The sequence below is a fragment of the Suricata suricatta genome, chromosome 9 (assembly GCF_006229205.1).
Source record: "Suricata suricatta isolate VVHF042 chromosome 9, meerkat_22Aug2017_6uvM2_HiC, whole genome shotgun sequence".
Classification (NCBI taxonomy): domain Eukaryota; kingdom Metazoa; phylum Chordata; class Mammalia; order Carnivora; family Herpestidae; genus Suricata; species Suricata suricatta.
The window spans coordinates 40373702-40391850 of record NC_043708.1 but is presented as its reverse complement, the minus strand read 5'-3'; the positions used below and the strand labels follow the sequence as shown (position 1 = coordinate 40391850).

Here is an 18149-nt window from a genome sequence, read left to right as displayed (position 1 = left end):
CAGGACAGGAGGACAATAGGGCTTCCTTCAAGATTTCTGCTTTGCCTTCTTATAACATCCCTTTATTATAGAACTCACCCTCTCTGCATTGAAGCCTTTATGAATGATTTCCATTCTGATCCCAAAAAAGGCACTACTGTTTTTCTCTGTGTCCCCAGTGCCCAGTGGCAGGAACAGAGTAGGTGCTCAGTCAGGTTTGTTGGATGAATTAGTTAACCAAATGGAAAGGACAGTTCATCAAAGAAAAGCATTCCTCCTTTGCCTGCAAACCTTTAAAACTTTACAAGTCCAATTTGAGCTTTAAAGAGAGAGAGAGAGACAGACAGAAACAGAGACAGAGAAACAGAGAGAGACAGAGAGAGACAGAGCGAGAGTGAGCTTGTTTTAAACTCCACGTCCATGTGATAAACTGACATAGCGATTTCCCGGATCTCACGCATCTTATCCGCTCACCCTTTCTCACCACCAATCTAAAAGTGAGTTTTCATGGGAGAGGAGAATGATCTTTAAGAAATCAGATGCATGGGCATCTGGGTGGCTAGTCAGTTGAGCATCTGGCTCTTGATTTTGGCTCAGGTCATAATCTCACAGTTCAGAAGACCGAGCCTGACCTCCAGCTCTGCAATGACAGGGCAGAGCCTGCTTGATCTTGCTCTCCCTCTTTCTCTGAAGCCCCTCTCAAAATAAATAAATACATATTTGAATTTTTTATGTTTCTATTTTATTTTTGAGAGAAAGAGACACAGAGTGTGAGAAGGGGGAGAGGCGGGGAGAGGGAGAGAGAGTGGGAGACACAGAATCTGAAGCAGGCTCTGAGCTGTCAGCACAGATGCTGAGATCATGACATGAGCCTAAGTTGGCTGCCCAAACGAATGAGCCACCCAGGATCCCAATAAATAAATACTTAAAAAAAGAAATCGTATGCAACAGGATTCTAAATTGGAAATTTCAGCCAAGGCACCAAGATACCTAGTGTGATATTCCAGAGCAAAGTTCCAGACCAACATCCACGTTTTCAATGAAATTGCCAAACACTGGTTCTATGACTTTTAAACCTAGCCTCTGCTACACTGAAGGTCACAAAGGGGCTGGCTATTAAAGACCAAGAGAATTTTAGACAGGGTGTTTCTTTGAAGAAGAGGTCACCTTACCTCAAGTCAAGAGAAAAAGGCTTCAAGGAATCACCCAGACCTTATAGCTTCTCTCCAGAAAAAGTCAAGAGGAGACAGACAGGCGGGCTTCCCTGCTGACCAGGGAGCGTGTCAGAGGGGAGGTGACCCTGCATCCACGGAGCCTCTCAATGCTAATTTGGGCTGTGTGCAAGAGACAGCGTCTGGGCTGCTGACCTGACCCTGACAATGGAATGCAGCCATAAGACTACAAAAGAGTGGCCAGCCTGTGAAAAGCTCACGCAGAAGTCGGGGAGGAATTTCCACTAGGGAGAAGATTCTACAGGGACAGAAGGTAACCCCACGTATTTGTTTTCTGACTTCAGACCATTCATGCTGCTCATTCAGCACACTGGTTCCTCACATCTCCTCCCCATTTGGAAGTCCTCCCAAAACCTAAAGCTGTCTTCCAGCTGGGAAGGAAAGATGGAATTCCCTCCAAAAATTAGGTAACTGTGCTCTTAGTGGAGACCGTTTGGAGCCTGGCTATTTAAGAGCACTAAATATAAACACATAAAAAAAACTGATAACTTTTTCTGAAATGAATCACCCATAAACGTAACCAGAAAATCCATTTTGTCCCATAATCGATGCCAAGAAAGAAAGCTGCCATCTCAGAAAAGTAAAAGGAGGACAGGGGGAGGAAAAGGGAAACACGCATGCCTCTTACCCAGGCCCTGATTCTGCTGTTCCCACTCGATAGCATCTGGCACCTGGTAGGTGGCTCCCTCCAAAGGACCCAGGTTTCCTTGCTCTAAACCAGGTTCCTGAGATGTGACGCCAGGGAGAGTAAACCCCGGCAGCTCGGCGTCACCATCCAAGCTCTCATCCAGGGGCTCTGCATCTTTATCTTCTTCATCTTCCTCCTCATCTTCCTCTTCTTCATCTTCCTCCTCCTCATCTTCATCCTCGTCTTCTTCACCCTCTAGAAAAAAAGAAATCAACAAGAAACATAAAGGAATGTAAGTGCCTACATATGAATCTTTTGAAATGACCCAAACACTACAAAACAATTGTGCTTGACGTTTTAAAGCAAATTTCAGGGGCAGCTGGGTGGCTCAGTCATTTAAACATCTGACTCTTGAATTCGGCTCAGGTCATGAGCCCAGGGCTGTGGGATCAAACGCCGTGTTGGGCTCCACGCTGAGCATAGAACTTGTTTAAGATTCTCCTTCTCTCTCTCTCTCTCTCTCTCTCTCTCTCTCTCTCTCTCTCTCTCTCCCTCCTTCCCTCTTGCCCTTTTCCCTCCCCTCCCCTGACTGCATGTTCTCTTTCTTAAAAAAATATTAATAAGTAAAAATAATAATAGAACAAATTTTATAGCCAAAGCTGGGCAAGTGAGCCCTGCAGGATTATGTGCTCACCATATACCTACATTTTAAACTTTCAAAATCACATCTATGTCAGATCATTGTTATGCAGCATGTTTATTTGGAGTCAAAGTTCAGGTAATATAAGTTTTTATTGGTCATATTTACATTTACAAAGCTAGGAAATATGCCTTCCCTGTTTTCTGGAGGTCATTAAAGATTTTCCTAGTAGGTTAAAATCTAAAATATATAAAAAATGTATACAATTCAACACCAAAAAAGACAAATAACCCAGTTAAAAAATGACCAGAAAGGGGTGACTGGGTGGCTCACTGGGGTAAGCATCCAATTTCAGCTCAGGTCATGATTTCATGGTTTGTGGGTTCAAGCCCCAAGTCAGGTTCTGCACTGACAGCTCAGAGCCTGGAGCCTGTTTCAGATTCTCTGTGTGTGTGTGTGTGTGTGTCTCTCTCTCTGCCCCTCCCTTGTTCACACTCTGTCTATCTGTCTCAAAAATAAATAAACATTAAAAAAAATTTTTTAAATGGCCAGGAAACCTGAATAAACATTTTTCCAAATAAGACACACAGGTGGCCAACAGACTCATGAAAAGATGCTCAACATCAGGGAAGTACAAATAAAAAAACACAATGAGATATCACCTTACACCTGTCAGAATGGCTAGATTCAAAAAGACAATAAATAAAAACGGTGTTTAAGATGTGAAGAAAAATAAACCCTTGTGTACTATTGGTGGGAATGGAAATTGGTGCGGCCACTGTGTAAAACAGTGTGTAGATTCCTCAAAAAATTAAAAATATAAATCCCATATGATCCAGTAATTCCACTACTGGGTATTTACCCAAAGGAAACAAAGACACTAATTCAAAAAGGTTTATGCACCCTTATGTTTACTGCAGCATTGTTTACAATTGCCAAGATATGGAAGCAACCCAACTCTCCATGGATAGATGAATGTATAAAGAAGATTGGGTGTACACACACACACACACACACACACACACACACACACACCATGGAATATTAGTCCTAAAAAAGAATGAGATCTTGCCATTTGCAATAACATGGATGGACCCAAGGGGTATTATACTAAACGAAATAAGTCAGACAGAAAAAACAAATACCATATGATTTCACTTATATGTAGAATCTAAAAACTAAAACAAATGAATAAGCAAACAAACTTAAGGCAGAAGCAGACCCATAAATACAGACAACAAACTGATGGTTGCCAGAAAGAAAAAGGATGGGAGGCATGCAAAAGGGGAGAAGAAGAATGGGGATTGAAGCTTCCAGTTAAGGAATCAATAAATCATGGGGATAAAAGGTACAGCAGGAGAAATACAGGCAATGATATGTGATAGCATAGTATGGTGACAGATGGTAGCTACACTTGGGGTGAACTTGTTAGCACAACAGACAAACTTGTTGCATCACTAGGTCATGCACCTAAAACTAATGTAACATTGTGTGTCAACTATGCTACGATTAAATAAAAACGATTTGTCCATTAGAAAGTACACTAAAATACGAACAGAACTTAAAGGGCGTGTCCCATTCCTTTTATATCCTATAATACTAAACAAAAGAATTCATTATTTCTGCACAATTGTTCTTCTACTCATCTTCCACATCAGTGAGTAGAATTCACAACATGGTAAGTGAAAGATACATATGTCCACTCCCGATTCCCGTTGGAGGAGTGACCCAAGGAACTGGAAACAATCACATCAATATTCTCAATCCAACTGTAAAGGAGATTAGGAAATAGGATATTGACCAAAGACAGTCAAAAAAAGCAACAGTTGAGAAAAAATCATTGTCATTACCATCATCATGAGAGTTACATTCACAATTTGTCACATTCGATGCTTCAAGAGGAGTACATTTAGGACATATAAGATCCCCAATTTTGTTTTGTTTCACCAATTTTAACTTCATAGGAATACTTTGAGGCCCACCCTCACCATGGAGTCACCCCTGATGTCCCTGAAACTTCACCGAAGGCCTTTCCCTTGATCTCTGCCCTTCGCTCTCAACATGGCAGTTCCCAACAGGCAACTCTCCAGGGATGGTGGAGAAGGGAAGAGGAAGGATTGGAACCACCCAGAATTCTGAGACTCTCTTTCTCTGCTGCTAGACAATTTTCTCCATGCACATTCCTTTTCATCTATCATTTACAGGTTTTTTTTAACTTTTAAAAACTATTACATCTAATCTTTTTCATTCTTATATATCCCTTAACTTTGTAGGACTTAATACCTCTCAGTATTCCAAAACTTGAGTAACTATTTATCATGCACCTAGTTCCAGGCACGTGGAATAAAGCAATGATGTTTCTGCCATTAAGGAGAGCTGATGTGCCACTCAAGGAGACACACAGCACACAGACGTAACACATTACACTCTGATTAAAACTGGAACGAAGGGGCGCCTGTGTGGCCCAATCCATTGAGCTTCTAACTCTTGATTTCAGCTCAGGTCATGATCTCATGGTTTAGGAGTTCAAGGCTCACATCAGGTTCTGCATTGACAGTGAGGAGCCTGCTTGGGAGTTTCTCTCTCTCTCTCTCAAAATTAATAAATAAACATTTTTTAAAAACTGAAAAGTTGGAAAATGCCAGTCCCTGCTTTTTTGGATGGGGAGATCAAGGAAAGCTTTTTGGATAAATAAAAGTTTGAACAGAGATTATACCAAAATAATGAATACTCTTTTTAATTTAGGTCAATATCTACAGGAAGACCATTCCCAGAAGCAACGAACAGAAGGAACAGCAAAAACAAAAAGCCTTGGGGAAGATATGTGCTGTGTTCAAAGAATGACAAAGACTGGACCCAAGGTGCAGGAAGGGACAGGAAATGAGGAAAGAGGGGCCAGACCTGACATATGTTTATAAGAAACGACTGACTTAGGGGAAAAACAGGTTTTTTCAGAGCACGAGACAAAGCAAAGAGACCCATTAGGAGGCTATCTCAAAACCCAGGGGATAAGATGATAGTGTTTTGAATAAGGGTATACTTCTGGATGTGGGAAGAGATGGTCAGATCTGGGAGGTAATGTGAAGACAATTAGGAGGTAGAGCCCTGCTGATAATTACAATAGGGGATCTGGTAGGAAGATATCACTTTATTAAAGCTAGGAACTAAAGGGTAAGGAGCAAAATCAAGAATTTTATCTGAGACAGATTAATTGTGTGATTGCTATGCCTATGACTTCCAATGGAAACACCAGAAACCTAGGGAATCAAAGCTAGAGAGAGAAATCTAGGAGTCATCAATTTAGAAATGGCACTGACAGCCTTGGGACTGGTTGAGATCACCAAGAGAATGAGTGTGGGAAAAAGGAAAATGGAAAGTGACCCAGACCAAGCCCTGAGCAATCACATTTAGAAGTAGGCCAACAGAGGGGGCATCCAGCAAAGAAGTGACCACTGAGGTAGGAGAAAACCCAAGATGAGTGTGGTATCAAGGGAGCCAAAGGAATAAAAGATTTCTGGGGGCCTAGTAAGAAATTGAGAATGTCCCTCTGGCACTGACATTACCTCTGGCTCTGATACTTGGAAGGTGTTCAGTGACTACAAAAGTTGTCTGCATGGATGGTAGGGGTAAAAGCCAGACAAGAGTAGTTGAAAAGAAAATTAGAAAAAAAGAAAGTAGATGCAACAAATATTAAAAAAAAATCATGAAAATTTTTTAAACAAAGAACAGGGACAGAAGGGAGCAGCTGGCAGGAGATGTGGAGTCCAGGGTAGCTTCTTAAAATAGGAGATGGATGCTAGAATTTGCTTCTAAGTTGCTGGGTAGGATCTGATAGAGTGGCGCAAATTGATGACTCAGGAAAGAGGGGAGAGGGCTGCTGGAGGAATGTCCGGAGGTGAGGTGTGGCAAAGTGGTTGCCTCTGTGGACTGGAACCACACAAACATTTCATGACTGTGTGATTTTGGACAAGTTACTGTGCCTCAGTTTCCTCATCTATAAAATGGGTGATTCTGACCTCAGAGGGCTGTGGTAAGGATTACGTTAGTTAACATCGAAGGTACTTAGAACTAAGCCTTGTGCACAGTGGCCACGGTAGAAGGCTGGCTTCTGTGCTATCACTGGGAAGGGATGGGCTCCAGCACACGGGCTTCTCCCACACCTCCTCCACCACAGTGGAGGCAGAAGGATAGCTTCACTGACTGGAATATATGAAAGTTGTCTTCATGTTTCTATTATTTTCTCAATCAAATAAGAAACTAAGAAGGAAAAAAAATGTTGGTGGTTTGAAGGTGTGAAATAGTCATCTCAGAAAATGGGCCAGTGAAGTCCCCGGGGAAATGTGGTAGGACTGGCAGGAAGCCTTGTGGGCCCACTTGAGATGCGGCATCAAAAATTTAAAGCGAGACATGTTAAGATGGTTGTGTGTTTTTCTCCAGCCACGTTCAGTTGCTTGGCAGCAGGCCTGGGTGGAAGGGTAGAGTAGGCAGATTTAACCAGCAATCAAATTTCTGTAGGACAGCTTAGTGGGGGAGGAGTGGGGGAGGGGTGGGGAAGGGAGATGGTTGATTATGTATGAAGGGAGCGATTAAAGATGGACCAGGCAAAGGGTACAACTCCCAACAATAACACAAATAAGTTCTGGGGATCTAATGTACAGTATGGTGACTCTAATAAACAGTACTCTAGGGGCGCCTGGGTGGCTCAGGCAGTTAAGCATCCAACAGTTGATTTCGGCTCAGGTTATGATCTCACAAACTGAAATCAAGCCCTATATTGGGCTCTGCACTGACAATGCAGAGTGTGCTTGGGATTCTCTCTCCCTGATTCTCTGCCCCTCCTCCACTCATGCTGTGGAGTGACCCAGACCAAGCCCTGAGCAATCACACATTTAGAAGTAGGCCAACAGAGGGGGCATCCAGCAAATAAGTGACCACTGAGGTAGGAGAAAACCCAAGATGAGTATGCTCAGTCTCTCTCATTCTCTCTCTCTCTCTCTCGCTCTCTCGCTCTCTCTCTCTCTCTCAAAATAAGTGAACATTAAAAAAACAATACTGTGTTATATAGTTGAAAGTTATTATGAGAATAGATCTTAAATATTATCACCACAGAAAATAGTAACTATGTGAGGAGATGGAAATGTTAACTAACCTTCTTGGGTACCATTTTGCAATATGTAAGTGTATCAGATCATCAGGTTGTATACCTTAAACTCACATACCTCCAGTAAAGCTGGAGGCAGGGACAGAGATGGACCAGGGACTCTAATTAAAGAGAAGCTGAGGAAGAAATTGGATAGAGATAAAGTATGGAGGGGTGCCTGGGTGACTCAGTTGGTTAAGCGTCTAACTTCAGCTCAGGTCATGATCTCATGGCTCATGAGTTTGGTTCCCACGTCAGGCTCTGGGCTGACAGCTCAGAGCCTGGAGCCTGCTTCAGACTCTGTGTCTCCCTCTTTCTCTGCCCCTGCCCTGCTCATGCGCTGTCTGTCTCTCTGTCTCTCTCTCAAAAGTAAACATAAAAAAAGTTTTTTAAAGAGAAGAAAAAACATGGGCTCATTGGAATTAGGAGAAAATTATCAGGGATCATCAAAACTATTTGATGGCTTCGCTGACCTTCCTCCTGTAGACAGAAATTGATAATAAGCCAAAAAGAACATGTCTTTATTTTTAAAGCACAATAAAATCACTTTTACCTGCCTTTCCTTTCCACAGACCTAGAAGTGTTATATGTGATGGAATGATTGTGACAACATGAAACCAATCCCCTAGGAACACGAAGGCAAAACCAGAGCTCCGAGCCCTGAGTTTTCAGCTCTCATCACTGAATTATTGACCACTGATCACTAATACCTACCAAGGACAACTTCTACTTGGCCCTCAATGGACTCAGTTAATTCCTGTTCCTTAACGTATAGGGCTATATGATCTAGCAATCCCACTTCTGGGTATATATCCAAAGGAAACAAAATCATTATCCCAAAGAAATATTTGTACTCCTGTGTTCATAGCAGCATAATTCACAATAGTCAAGGCACAGAAACAACCTACGTGCCCATTAACAAACAAATGGATAAGGAAGATGTGATATACATATGACAGAATATTATTCAGCCTTTAAAAAGAAGGATCCTGTTATTTGCCATCAGATGAAACTGAAGGGTATTATGCTGAGTGAAAAAAGTCAAAGGGTGCCTGGGTGGCTCAGTCAGTTGCATATCCAACTTGAGCTCAGGTCATGATCTCACCATGCTTATGAGTTTCAGCCCCACATCAGGCTCTGTGCTGACAGCCAAGAGCCTGGAGCCTGCTTCAGATTCTGTATCTCCCTCTATCTCTGTCCCTTCCTCCCCCACCTCTCAAAAATAAATATTTTTTTTAATTTTTTAAATAAATTAGACCAAGAAAGACAAATACTACATGGTATCACTTACAGGTGAAATCTAAATTTTTTCTACATTTTTTTTAAAACTCCAACTCACAAAAACAGAAAGTAGAAAAGTAGTTGCTGGGGGCTAGTGTGTAAAGAAAACAGGGTAAGATTGGTAAAAAGGTACAAACCTTCAGCTATAAGATGTATAAGGTCTAAGGGTCTAATGTATAATATGATAACTATAGCTGATGACACTGTATTATATCACTGAAATTTGCGAAGAGAGTAAAACTTAAAAGTCCTCATACAAAAAAAGTAAATATGTGAAGTGATGAATGTGTTAATCAATCCAACAGTGGGAATCGCTTTACAATGCTATGCATACAATCACCATATTGTACACTCTAAATATCTTAAAGCTTTATTTGTCAACTATACCTCAATAAAGTCAGAAAAATAAAGCATAGAGCTATAAAAATAATTAAAAGGATCTCAAAAGTCATCTTACTCCAATCTTTTACATCCCAAAAAGAGGGATGTATGTAAGCAAGTCACTACCTTCATAATGTGACCTGAATGACGTTGCTTAGGTCAACATGTCTCTTTTTTTAATGTTTTTTTAATTTATTTTTAAGAGACAGAGAGAGACAGTGTGAGCAGGGGAGGGTCAGAGAGAGAGAGGGAGACACAGAATCTGAAGCAGGCTCCAGGCTCTGAGCTGTCAGCACAGAGCCCTTTGTGGGGCTTGAACCCACGAACTGTGAGATCATGACCTGAGCCAAAGCCAGACGTTTAACCGACTGAGCCACCCAGGCGCCCCTCAACATGTCTCTTAATCTCTCCTCCACCGACCCACCCTGGTAGAACCTTCCTTCCCTTCCTCCCTGTCCTGAAATGCCCTACATGAGTCGTTTACTCCAAGTCAGAGTATTCTCTTTGAGGAATACTCTCTCCAGAAACAGTGTTGAGTAGTGTACAAATTCTACTGGAAAAAACAAGGACCCTGACTGGGGTGAGGGATAAGAAAGGAGAGCCCTCTCCTTGTGCCACCAATCCCACCCTTCAAGACACAAAGGAACTTATAGGGTTTACTATTTGTCACTTTTAGTACTTGAGGATTTATATAGCAAGCCCAATACGACAGCTCTAGAAAAAGAAAGTTTCTGGAACTATGCCGAGAAGACAGGAGGAAGACAAGAGGGAGATTTCTCTTTTAGTCTAACCTTATTTCCTAGTTATCTGTCCACCAGACAACGTTCTATTTTGTAGGAGTCTACATTCATTTTTGTAGCCGTTAAACACCTTTAGTAGTATGTCACCTGCACCCTGCTAAGGTTTCCCATAGAACACTGATTACCCTAGATCAGGAACAAAGAAAGATATGATCACTTTTCCTAATATTACCAAAATAATGTATTTTCTTGCAGTTTGATGCAGAAAGGTGGAAAACCACCAAATAAAGGAAGGATGATCTTGTCCTCTGTTGTATCACCAATGAGGAGCACAGTACTTGGCAATCAGCCGTGCTCGAGAAGTATTTGTCGGATGGATGGACAGATGAGTGAATATGTAAACAGTGAATGAGTTCAATCCAAGTTTTTAATAACTGCCTAGATCTAAAGATACACAGAGTAACAATTAATAAACAGGAACACATTCCTCTAAATAATCTTGCAGCAAACACAAAGGAACATATAAGGACAGGTGCAAAGCAAACCAGAGTTTATGCATTCATTTTCCACTCACAAAAACTAAAGAGAGAATCGTCTATATTTTAGCCAGTCTTTCAACTAGTTACACCCAAGAGCAACAATGATGTCACGAACACCACTGAACACAAAAGGCAATGACTTGAAATAAATGTTCAGCAAATAAAACTGAGCCAAAAGCAATAACAGGATCCCTGATACAAAGAAGGAAATCTAAAGGAAGAACTTATTCAAATAACACTACCAGGCTATATTTAAAGTTACAGGGTAATGCTTTCTGAATTTTGTAATTTTGCTAAACCCAAAATTTCATTTTCACTTATTTGAATCCTAAATAAGCATGTGGGTCAATGTAAAACACACACACACACACACACACTCACACACACACACACACACACTCATACACACACACACACACACACACACACATGATTATTCCTATTAAAATAAGACAGAAAAACATAAACCTCTAAAAAGAAGCAACTGTTCTCGGTGTACCGTATGTAACAGACACCCAGTAACAGTGATCAAAGACTTAAAGTTCTGTTTGCCCTGAGAATCCATGAGAAAACACTGCAATCACGTAGAGAAGGTTCACCAAGTTTGGCCTGATACTTTCTTCTCATTGTGTCACCTGGAACAGAAAGTGCATCCTGGCAACTGGCGCTTCCTTAATCCCAGGCTGACTTGATACCAATTACCTCATAATACCAAACAATCGCAGTGACGCTAACAGCAATCAACGGGGCAGTAATGACAGTTTCTGAGTAAGCACCTCTAGCGACAGACAAAATCCTCCCACCGCTTCTCACTATTCCCCCTCCAAGCACGTGACACACATTACATAAATTCCCTTTTTTCACTCTCGATGAGCCAGCATCTGCTCAGGGTCTCCTACTGAATTCAAGATGCACCATCAGGCATTGACTGAGGTTCCCTGCCATGAAGCTAATGTATTTTTCCATAGTATTCTTTCTAAGATCAAGTCACTTGCTGGTATGACCACTGTCAAAAATTGTGACACCTAACAACAGTGAAAAACTGACTTAGGTGTCAGCCAAAAAGAACGAATACAGGTGTTTGGATACTAGACAGCTCAGCATGCAATAAGGGTGCAGACCTGGTTCAATTTCTCATTGTTGGGCTTGAGGCGAATTGAAACTGTAAAAGGAAAGCTGTAACACATTAAACAGAGGTGTCAGGTGAGTGCCACATGGCTAAGAGATGCTCAGTGATATTAAGTAGTGTGTCCACAACTCCAACAGAGAAATGTTCTGTTGCAAGTGGCAGAGAGGGGGAAAAAATCTGTCTAGACAGTCTCCTCTCTAAGCCGATTTCATCTGTCTGGCCCCTCTGACAGAATCTCTTAACAGCTGATTTATACTCTATGACAATACTTCGAACTTACACGGAATTTTTCTTCCGAGGGACTCAAAATGCTTTGCAGGCATTATCCCCCAAGCTTCCACTGCTGGCTCAACAAAAAGCAAGCTTGATAAGCTCTGTTCTCCTTACAGCCTACAGATCTAGTGTCCGAGCTGCCATGCGCGCTTAAATATCGTAGCAGAGCCCCAGATGGCTTTATTAACCCAGAATTTTTGACTCTCTAAGTCAGGCCTGTTTTATTTGTTGCAAACATTTCTGCCAAGGTTGCCAAACCCAAGAGTTTTAATTTTGTTCCGGACATAACCATGAGTTAACTCCCTACGAAATCAAATAGGACATGTGGGGGGAAAAGTCACCCCATGGTGTCAGCATGAGTGATCTGACTCTGCCACAAAGTCTGGTCACCATTAATTTAATAGGCAGCTCCCACCAAAGGTCCTCAGTGTCTCTCATTCCATCTTTATCACAGTTTAGACATTTTTGGATTTCCAGAAGCTAGAGACATAACTAGCATTCCTACGGTATTACTCATGAGCCAAAGGGAACCTTGATTGAGAACACATCACCCCAATAATAGAGGTAGGAAGAACCCCAGCACTGATGCTTGCACCTACCCTAAACTGTCTCTCCTTGATTTACAGGAAGCAGAGGATCTGGCCTGTACGTTCTGCCTCTCTGAAATAGCAAGCATCAATTTGAATCACTGTCTTTTGTTTTAAGTGTCACACTTCTCTTTTTAGTGGCCCTTTTCTTTCCTTTACAAAGTTTAACATTAATCCTAAAGTAAATAAATTAGAGCACAGGAAGAAGAGAAAGAATATCAGGGGAAAAAACAGGGTGGCTTGGCTGGGTGGATGCTGAGTACGTATTATCTTTCTCCTGCCGGCCCCTTAAAGGGGGTAATTCAGACACATCCCAGTGAGATATTTCTAAGGGAAGAACATTTGTTGGCATGTGTTTTCCTGGCAATCCCTATACCAATATAATCAAAAGCCACGGCACCAAAATGGTTTCCACAGTAAAAGAGAGACTTTGGATGACACTGCTTTTATTTTCCAGATTTTTTTTTAACTGGGGCATGAAGTTGGGTATAAGACTTAAAAGCCAGAAAAGGAAAACTTAAACTTGTTTTGAGGATATGAAACAAATCTCCAGCAGATGGCTCTCTGGTATCGTAAGGGGTCTGAGGAACCCCAGGAGCTTCAGAAATAATATTCACCAAATTCAGCAGCTCACAATGTTGAGATGACTCAAAATCTATAGGATTTCATTATATTTGTAAAATTATATTTGTAAAATTGCATATATGCATAATAAGCATATCATATGCTTATTTGATATGCATATATAAGCATATCAAAATCTATAGGATTTCATTATATTTGTAAAATCTTAAATATTCCTGCCAACTAATTGCATATATAGCATAATATGCATATATAAGCATATATATATATATATACATATATATATATGTGTGTATATATATACACATACATATTATTAAGCTTACTAATGACATGAACCCCAGAGAACTTAGGAACTGGAATATTCCAGCTCTGGCTTCCCAAAGTGGATTCAAAGAATCATTTAAGCCTTACTGAATTCCCTCTTACCTGCCTGAGTGCAGATGCTGGTAAGCATTCCAATAAAAGGCAATGAAATAATGTTCAACCCCACAATGGGATGCAAGAAATCTAAACAAATTCCCACTGAATTTCTAGCAGAATATAACCAGCAACCACTCCTTTGGTCACATAAAAAGTGTTCAACTTTAGAACCAATATAAGCCCTGGATTTAAAACAAGCAAGGTAAGTCAAGTAGCAAACACATCAATTAAGCAAGATAATGGTCCTTAAACCGTACACTCCACCACTCATTATTTACCCAATGCCTGGTACCTTCAGGCCAAAGTGGACAGAAGGATCTGACCCTGTCCACCTGCCCTTACAGAGCTCTGAAAAACTCATCTAAGAGCACAAACTGAGGATCGATGAGGACGAGAGACTCTTTTGGGTGTGCATACTAATAAAAATGAAATGGGATAGGTAAATGTGTGAATTGATTGCTAATGCTTTAAAAATCAGAATATTTCACATAAAAATTAAAAGTTTCAGCTTATCTTAAAAAACGTCCACGATCCAGTATCACTGAGCTCACCTAGTCCTCCTGGCAACAATATAAACAAGATCTGTCTGGATCAGAGGGAGCATGAGCTCTCTACCACACCACACTCAACACTCCTGCTGTCTTAAATGCCTTCCTCTTTGCTTTACTTACGTGGTCCACCTGGCCCCAGACCCAAGGTTGCATGGAGAGAATATGAATATCTCATTGTAATAATTAATACGTAGTTGTGCATGGTAAGTGATATGTAATTGATAAATGATATAAGATAGTGATATTTATTATGCATTTACTCCAGGTCAAGTAAGTATTTACTACATGCAAGATCTCATTTTATTCTTACATTAAGAGATAGGAACATCAATAGCCCTCCTATACACAGATAGGAAAACTGAAGTCTAAAGAAATGAAACAATTTGGTCAATATCATAATGCTTAGTCTTCATGGAGCCAAGACTTAAACATAGCTATGTCCATGCAAGACCAGAACCAAAGCTATTTTCCACTAGTCTATACTACTCTTCAGTGTAGGCTAGGTGGTCTGAGAGGCCCATAAAGGAGGATGAGCTTGAGCTAAACTGTTTCTATTTCTCCTTCCTGTCCTCTGTTAACTGTAACTTCCTACTGTTCTGTTTATAGAGTAGTATAGCACTAACTGTCATTTGTTACAAAATGTGATAGAGTGAGCCTATTATCCTACAGATATATTTCTTGTATGGTGAGAACAGTCTTGCACTGCCTACACCTGAATCATGCAATGCTTTTAACAGAGATGGACCATCCTCGTAAGGGTGGGATGGTGTTAATCATGACCGTTGTCTGGCTGTCATTTGCCCAGGGATTGAAAGTGTGTCCTCCAACATGCAAAGCAGGACAGATAAGAGGGATGTGAGATTGGAGATTCACTACTTGGTGGCGGGCCCTAGAGGAAATTTACATCTTGGCCTTGGCTCTTCCATGTGGGGGCAGGGATGAGGAAGACAAAAAAAGAAGTTACCCTCTGTATAAGAAACAAGCCAAGAGCTGAGTAGCCAGAAAGCCTAGCAAAGTGCTTGAAAATTATTTTAGTACTTTGGGTACAGAATATAAAAAACCTTCTCAGAGTGTGAAATAGGTCAGGGCCTAGGAATTCTGGGAGCTCATTAGCTAAGGTAAGATCAGAGAGAAATTTGTAACTTGTGAGCCTAATTCACTTTGTGTTTCTTTTATTTTCTTGGTCTATATGCTTCGTGTTCCTGTAGATTTGAGCCAAGTCTTTTTAAAATTTTTACTAATTTCAATTGGAATAAGTGAGAGGGTTTTCATTTATGCTCAAGCTGGAGTTTTAACAAGCTCAGAGAACATGTGAAGCAGATACCTTGAGAAAATCAAGGGAGCAGTATCAGACCCTCTGCCCACCTGGAGAATCTCCTCATATTAAAACACTGGAGATTTGGGGTGCCTGGGTGGCTCAGTTGGTTAAGCATCCAACTTCGGCTCAGGTCATGATCTCACAGTTCTAGGGCTCGAGCCCCGTGCCGGGCTCTGTGCTGACAGCTCAGAGCCTGGAGCCTGCCTCGGATTCTGTGTCCCACCCCCACCCCCCGCCCCTCCTCCATTCACATTCTGTCTCTGTCTCTGTCGCTCTTAAAAAAAAAAAAAAAACGCTAATTTTTTTTAAATTAAAAATAAATTTTTAAAAACACATTGGAGATTCTTCACACATTTTTTATAGAAGAAATTTCCATACACTATTATGTTTGGAGATATCAAACAACATAGACGGAGGTAGTATGGCTGAAGAAAAAAAGGCACTGGTAAATTTAGGCCGAATCAATGTAAATCTTTCAAGACAAATGCAATGTCACCAAGTGAACATTCTTAAAATCTTGTAAAGCCATTCAAATTGGTGCATTATATTTTTATTCTAATCTTTTCCTTTGGGGTTATGTATACACTTAAGTGGTAAGAGGTAATCTGATGCCAAAACAACTTCATGGTTATGAATACAGCCTGATAAAAGTAGTTGATAATATCTTTACATTATTTTATACATTGTTAAGGTTTGTGATTGCTTGTATTTCCATGCAACAAAATTATCTTGTTTACACCAGTAAAAGGAGAGCTATGTTTAGCCTCATATTGAAAACTCAATGCCTTTAAAAAATGCCTTAATTTTCTGCAAACATCTGAAATGCCTTTGAAATCTCCACAGCCCATTATGTGGTTATAAGCTACATATTTGCTTCAGCGACTACATAAAACCACCACACGTGGAAAGCCTTGTTTGGACCAGTCCTCACAGGGATTCTCAACCCTGGAGTCTGAGCCCAGATGAATGAGTCAGAACTGATCCTTTTGCCTGGGATTCTGAACATCCTCCTCAAGAGAGACATCATACAGTTTCCTATAAATCAAGTATTTGTTAGCCCAAGACTGAGTATCTGGTTGCCTCTTCTACATTGAAAAGCAGTTGCTTCTCTTATTAAAAACTATCCTTAAGAAGTAATTCATCAAGGGGCACCTTGATGGCTCAGTTGGTTAAGCGTCCGGCTTCGGCTCAGGTCATGATCCCACAGTTCATGGGTTCAAGCCCCGTCTCGAGCTCTGTGCCAACAGCTCAGAGCCTGGAACCTGCTTCAGATTCTGTATCTCCCTCTCTCTGACCCTCCCCTGCTCGTGCTGCCTCTCTCTGTCTCTCAAAAATAAATTTAAAATAATAATAATAAAAAAAATAAAATAAAAACATTAAGAAAGCATACTAGAAAACAGAGTGAATGTCAGTTAACAGCAGAATTCATAAGCCAAATTTTGTGGTAATACATCATAATATTGATTTTAAATATTTCCAAAATAGGGGTGCCTGGGTGGCTTTGCTGGTTGAGTGTCCGACTTCAGCTCAGATTATAATCTTGCAGTCCATGAGTTCAAGCCCCAGGTCAGGCTCTGTGTTGACAGTTCAGAGTCTGGCGCCTGCTTCAGATTCTGTGTTTCCCTAACGTACACAGAAATAGTATTAGACGTTTCCTGTATTCATGTTAATAGTTATAAAATTATTGTTTTTTATTAATTCCCATGGTTTTTGCCAGAACAAGTATGGGGGGGAGAATTCATCATTTAATTCACCAAATCAACTCATCACTAAAAATCAAAATCCAAAAAGGGCATATTCCGTCAAATACTCTCTTCCTCATCTTCTCCATTTGCATATCATGTAAGTGGCTTTATTACTGAAAATGACAAAATGAAATGAAAATGAAATCCAAAACATTTCCAAGTACAAGTCAAAACGTGTACCCATTATTAACACAATTAGAGTGACCATCCTTAACCTCACACTGCAGTATTACAGGTAACAGAGGACAGTTCAGATTTCCTCCTCTACTCCATCTTTCCTACTAGATTCCACTGAGCAGCACCCAAAGGCAAATCACATCAACTTGGGTTCATAAATATAGCCTCAAGATAAGATTTTAAATACTCTGTCTCATTCATCCATTCTAGCTGCCTTATGAGTTGAAAAGTTACATGAAAATTGAGAAAATAATAGCAAAACATTCTCTGAAAAGGGGTGCATACTGGGAAGATAAAAAATATTGATTTTGTGAATTAAGTGCAAGTAAAGAGCAAACACTTCTCTACGTGAGTTTTTAAGTATCCTCAATGGAGCTAGTGAAGAAAAGCATATCTGAGACTTTCCCACAATGCCACTTAAAGAACCCATTTCCCAATTCATTTCTGACTGATCAATAAAAAAATAAAGTATATCTTGTCTTCAGTAGCAACTTGAGGCCTCCACACTGCCAGAACTACCGTTCAGTCATATGAATGAAGGCATACTTTTCCAACATCACTTGCATCTGAAATTTCTATGTTATCAGTAGAGAGGATCCTAAGACAGAGACATAACTGACAACTCTGAATATGAAAGGAGAGATAACACCACTATTTCTTCAGCAGAGGAAATTAATAGGTGCTGCAAATATATAAGGGAAATGCTCTCAGAAGAGTGTAGGAAATAGCCATGAAATTAAATACACCCACCCACAAACACACACACACACACACACACACACACACACACACACACACACA

At 40.6% G+C, this 18149-nt stretch overlaps 1 protein-coding gene across 1 annotated transcript in view; it reads right to left on the bottom strand.

Moving 5' to 3' along the window:
* ARMH4 (armadillo like helical domain containing 4) overlaps positions 1-18149 on the bottom strand; it is a 110582-nt gene that overhangs the window by 69878 nt on the left and 22555 nt on the right. Inside the window, exon 5 of the mRNA XM_029951562.1 lies at positions 1840-2094. Coding sequence (XP_029807422.1) covers positions 1840-2094 — 255 coding nt within the window. The remainder of the gene's footprint in view (positions 1-1839; positions 2095-18149) is intronic.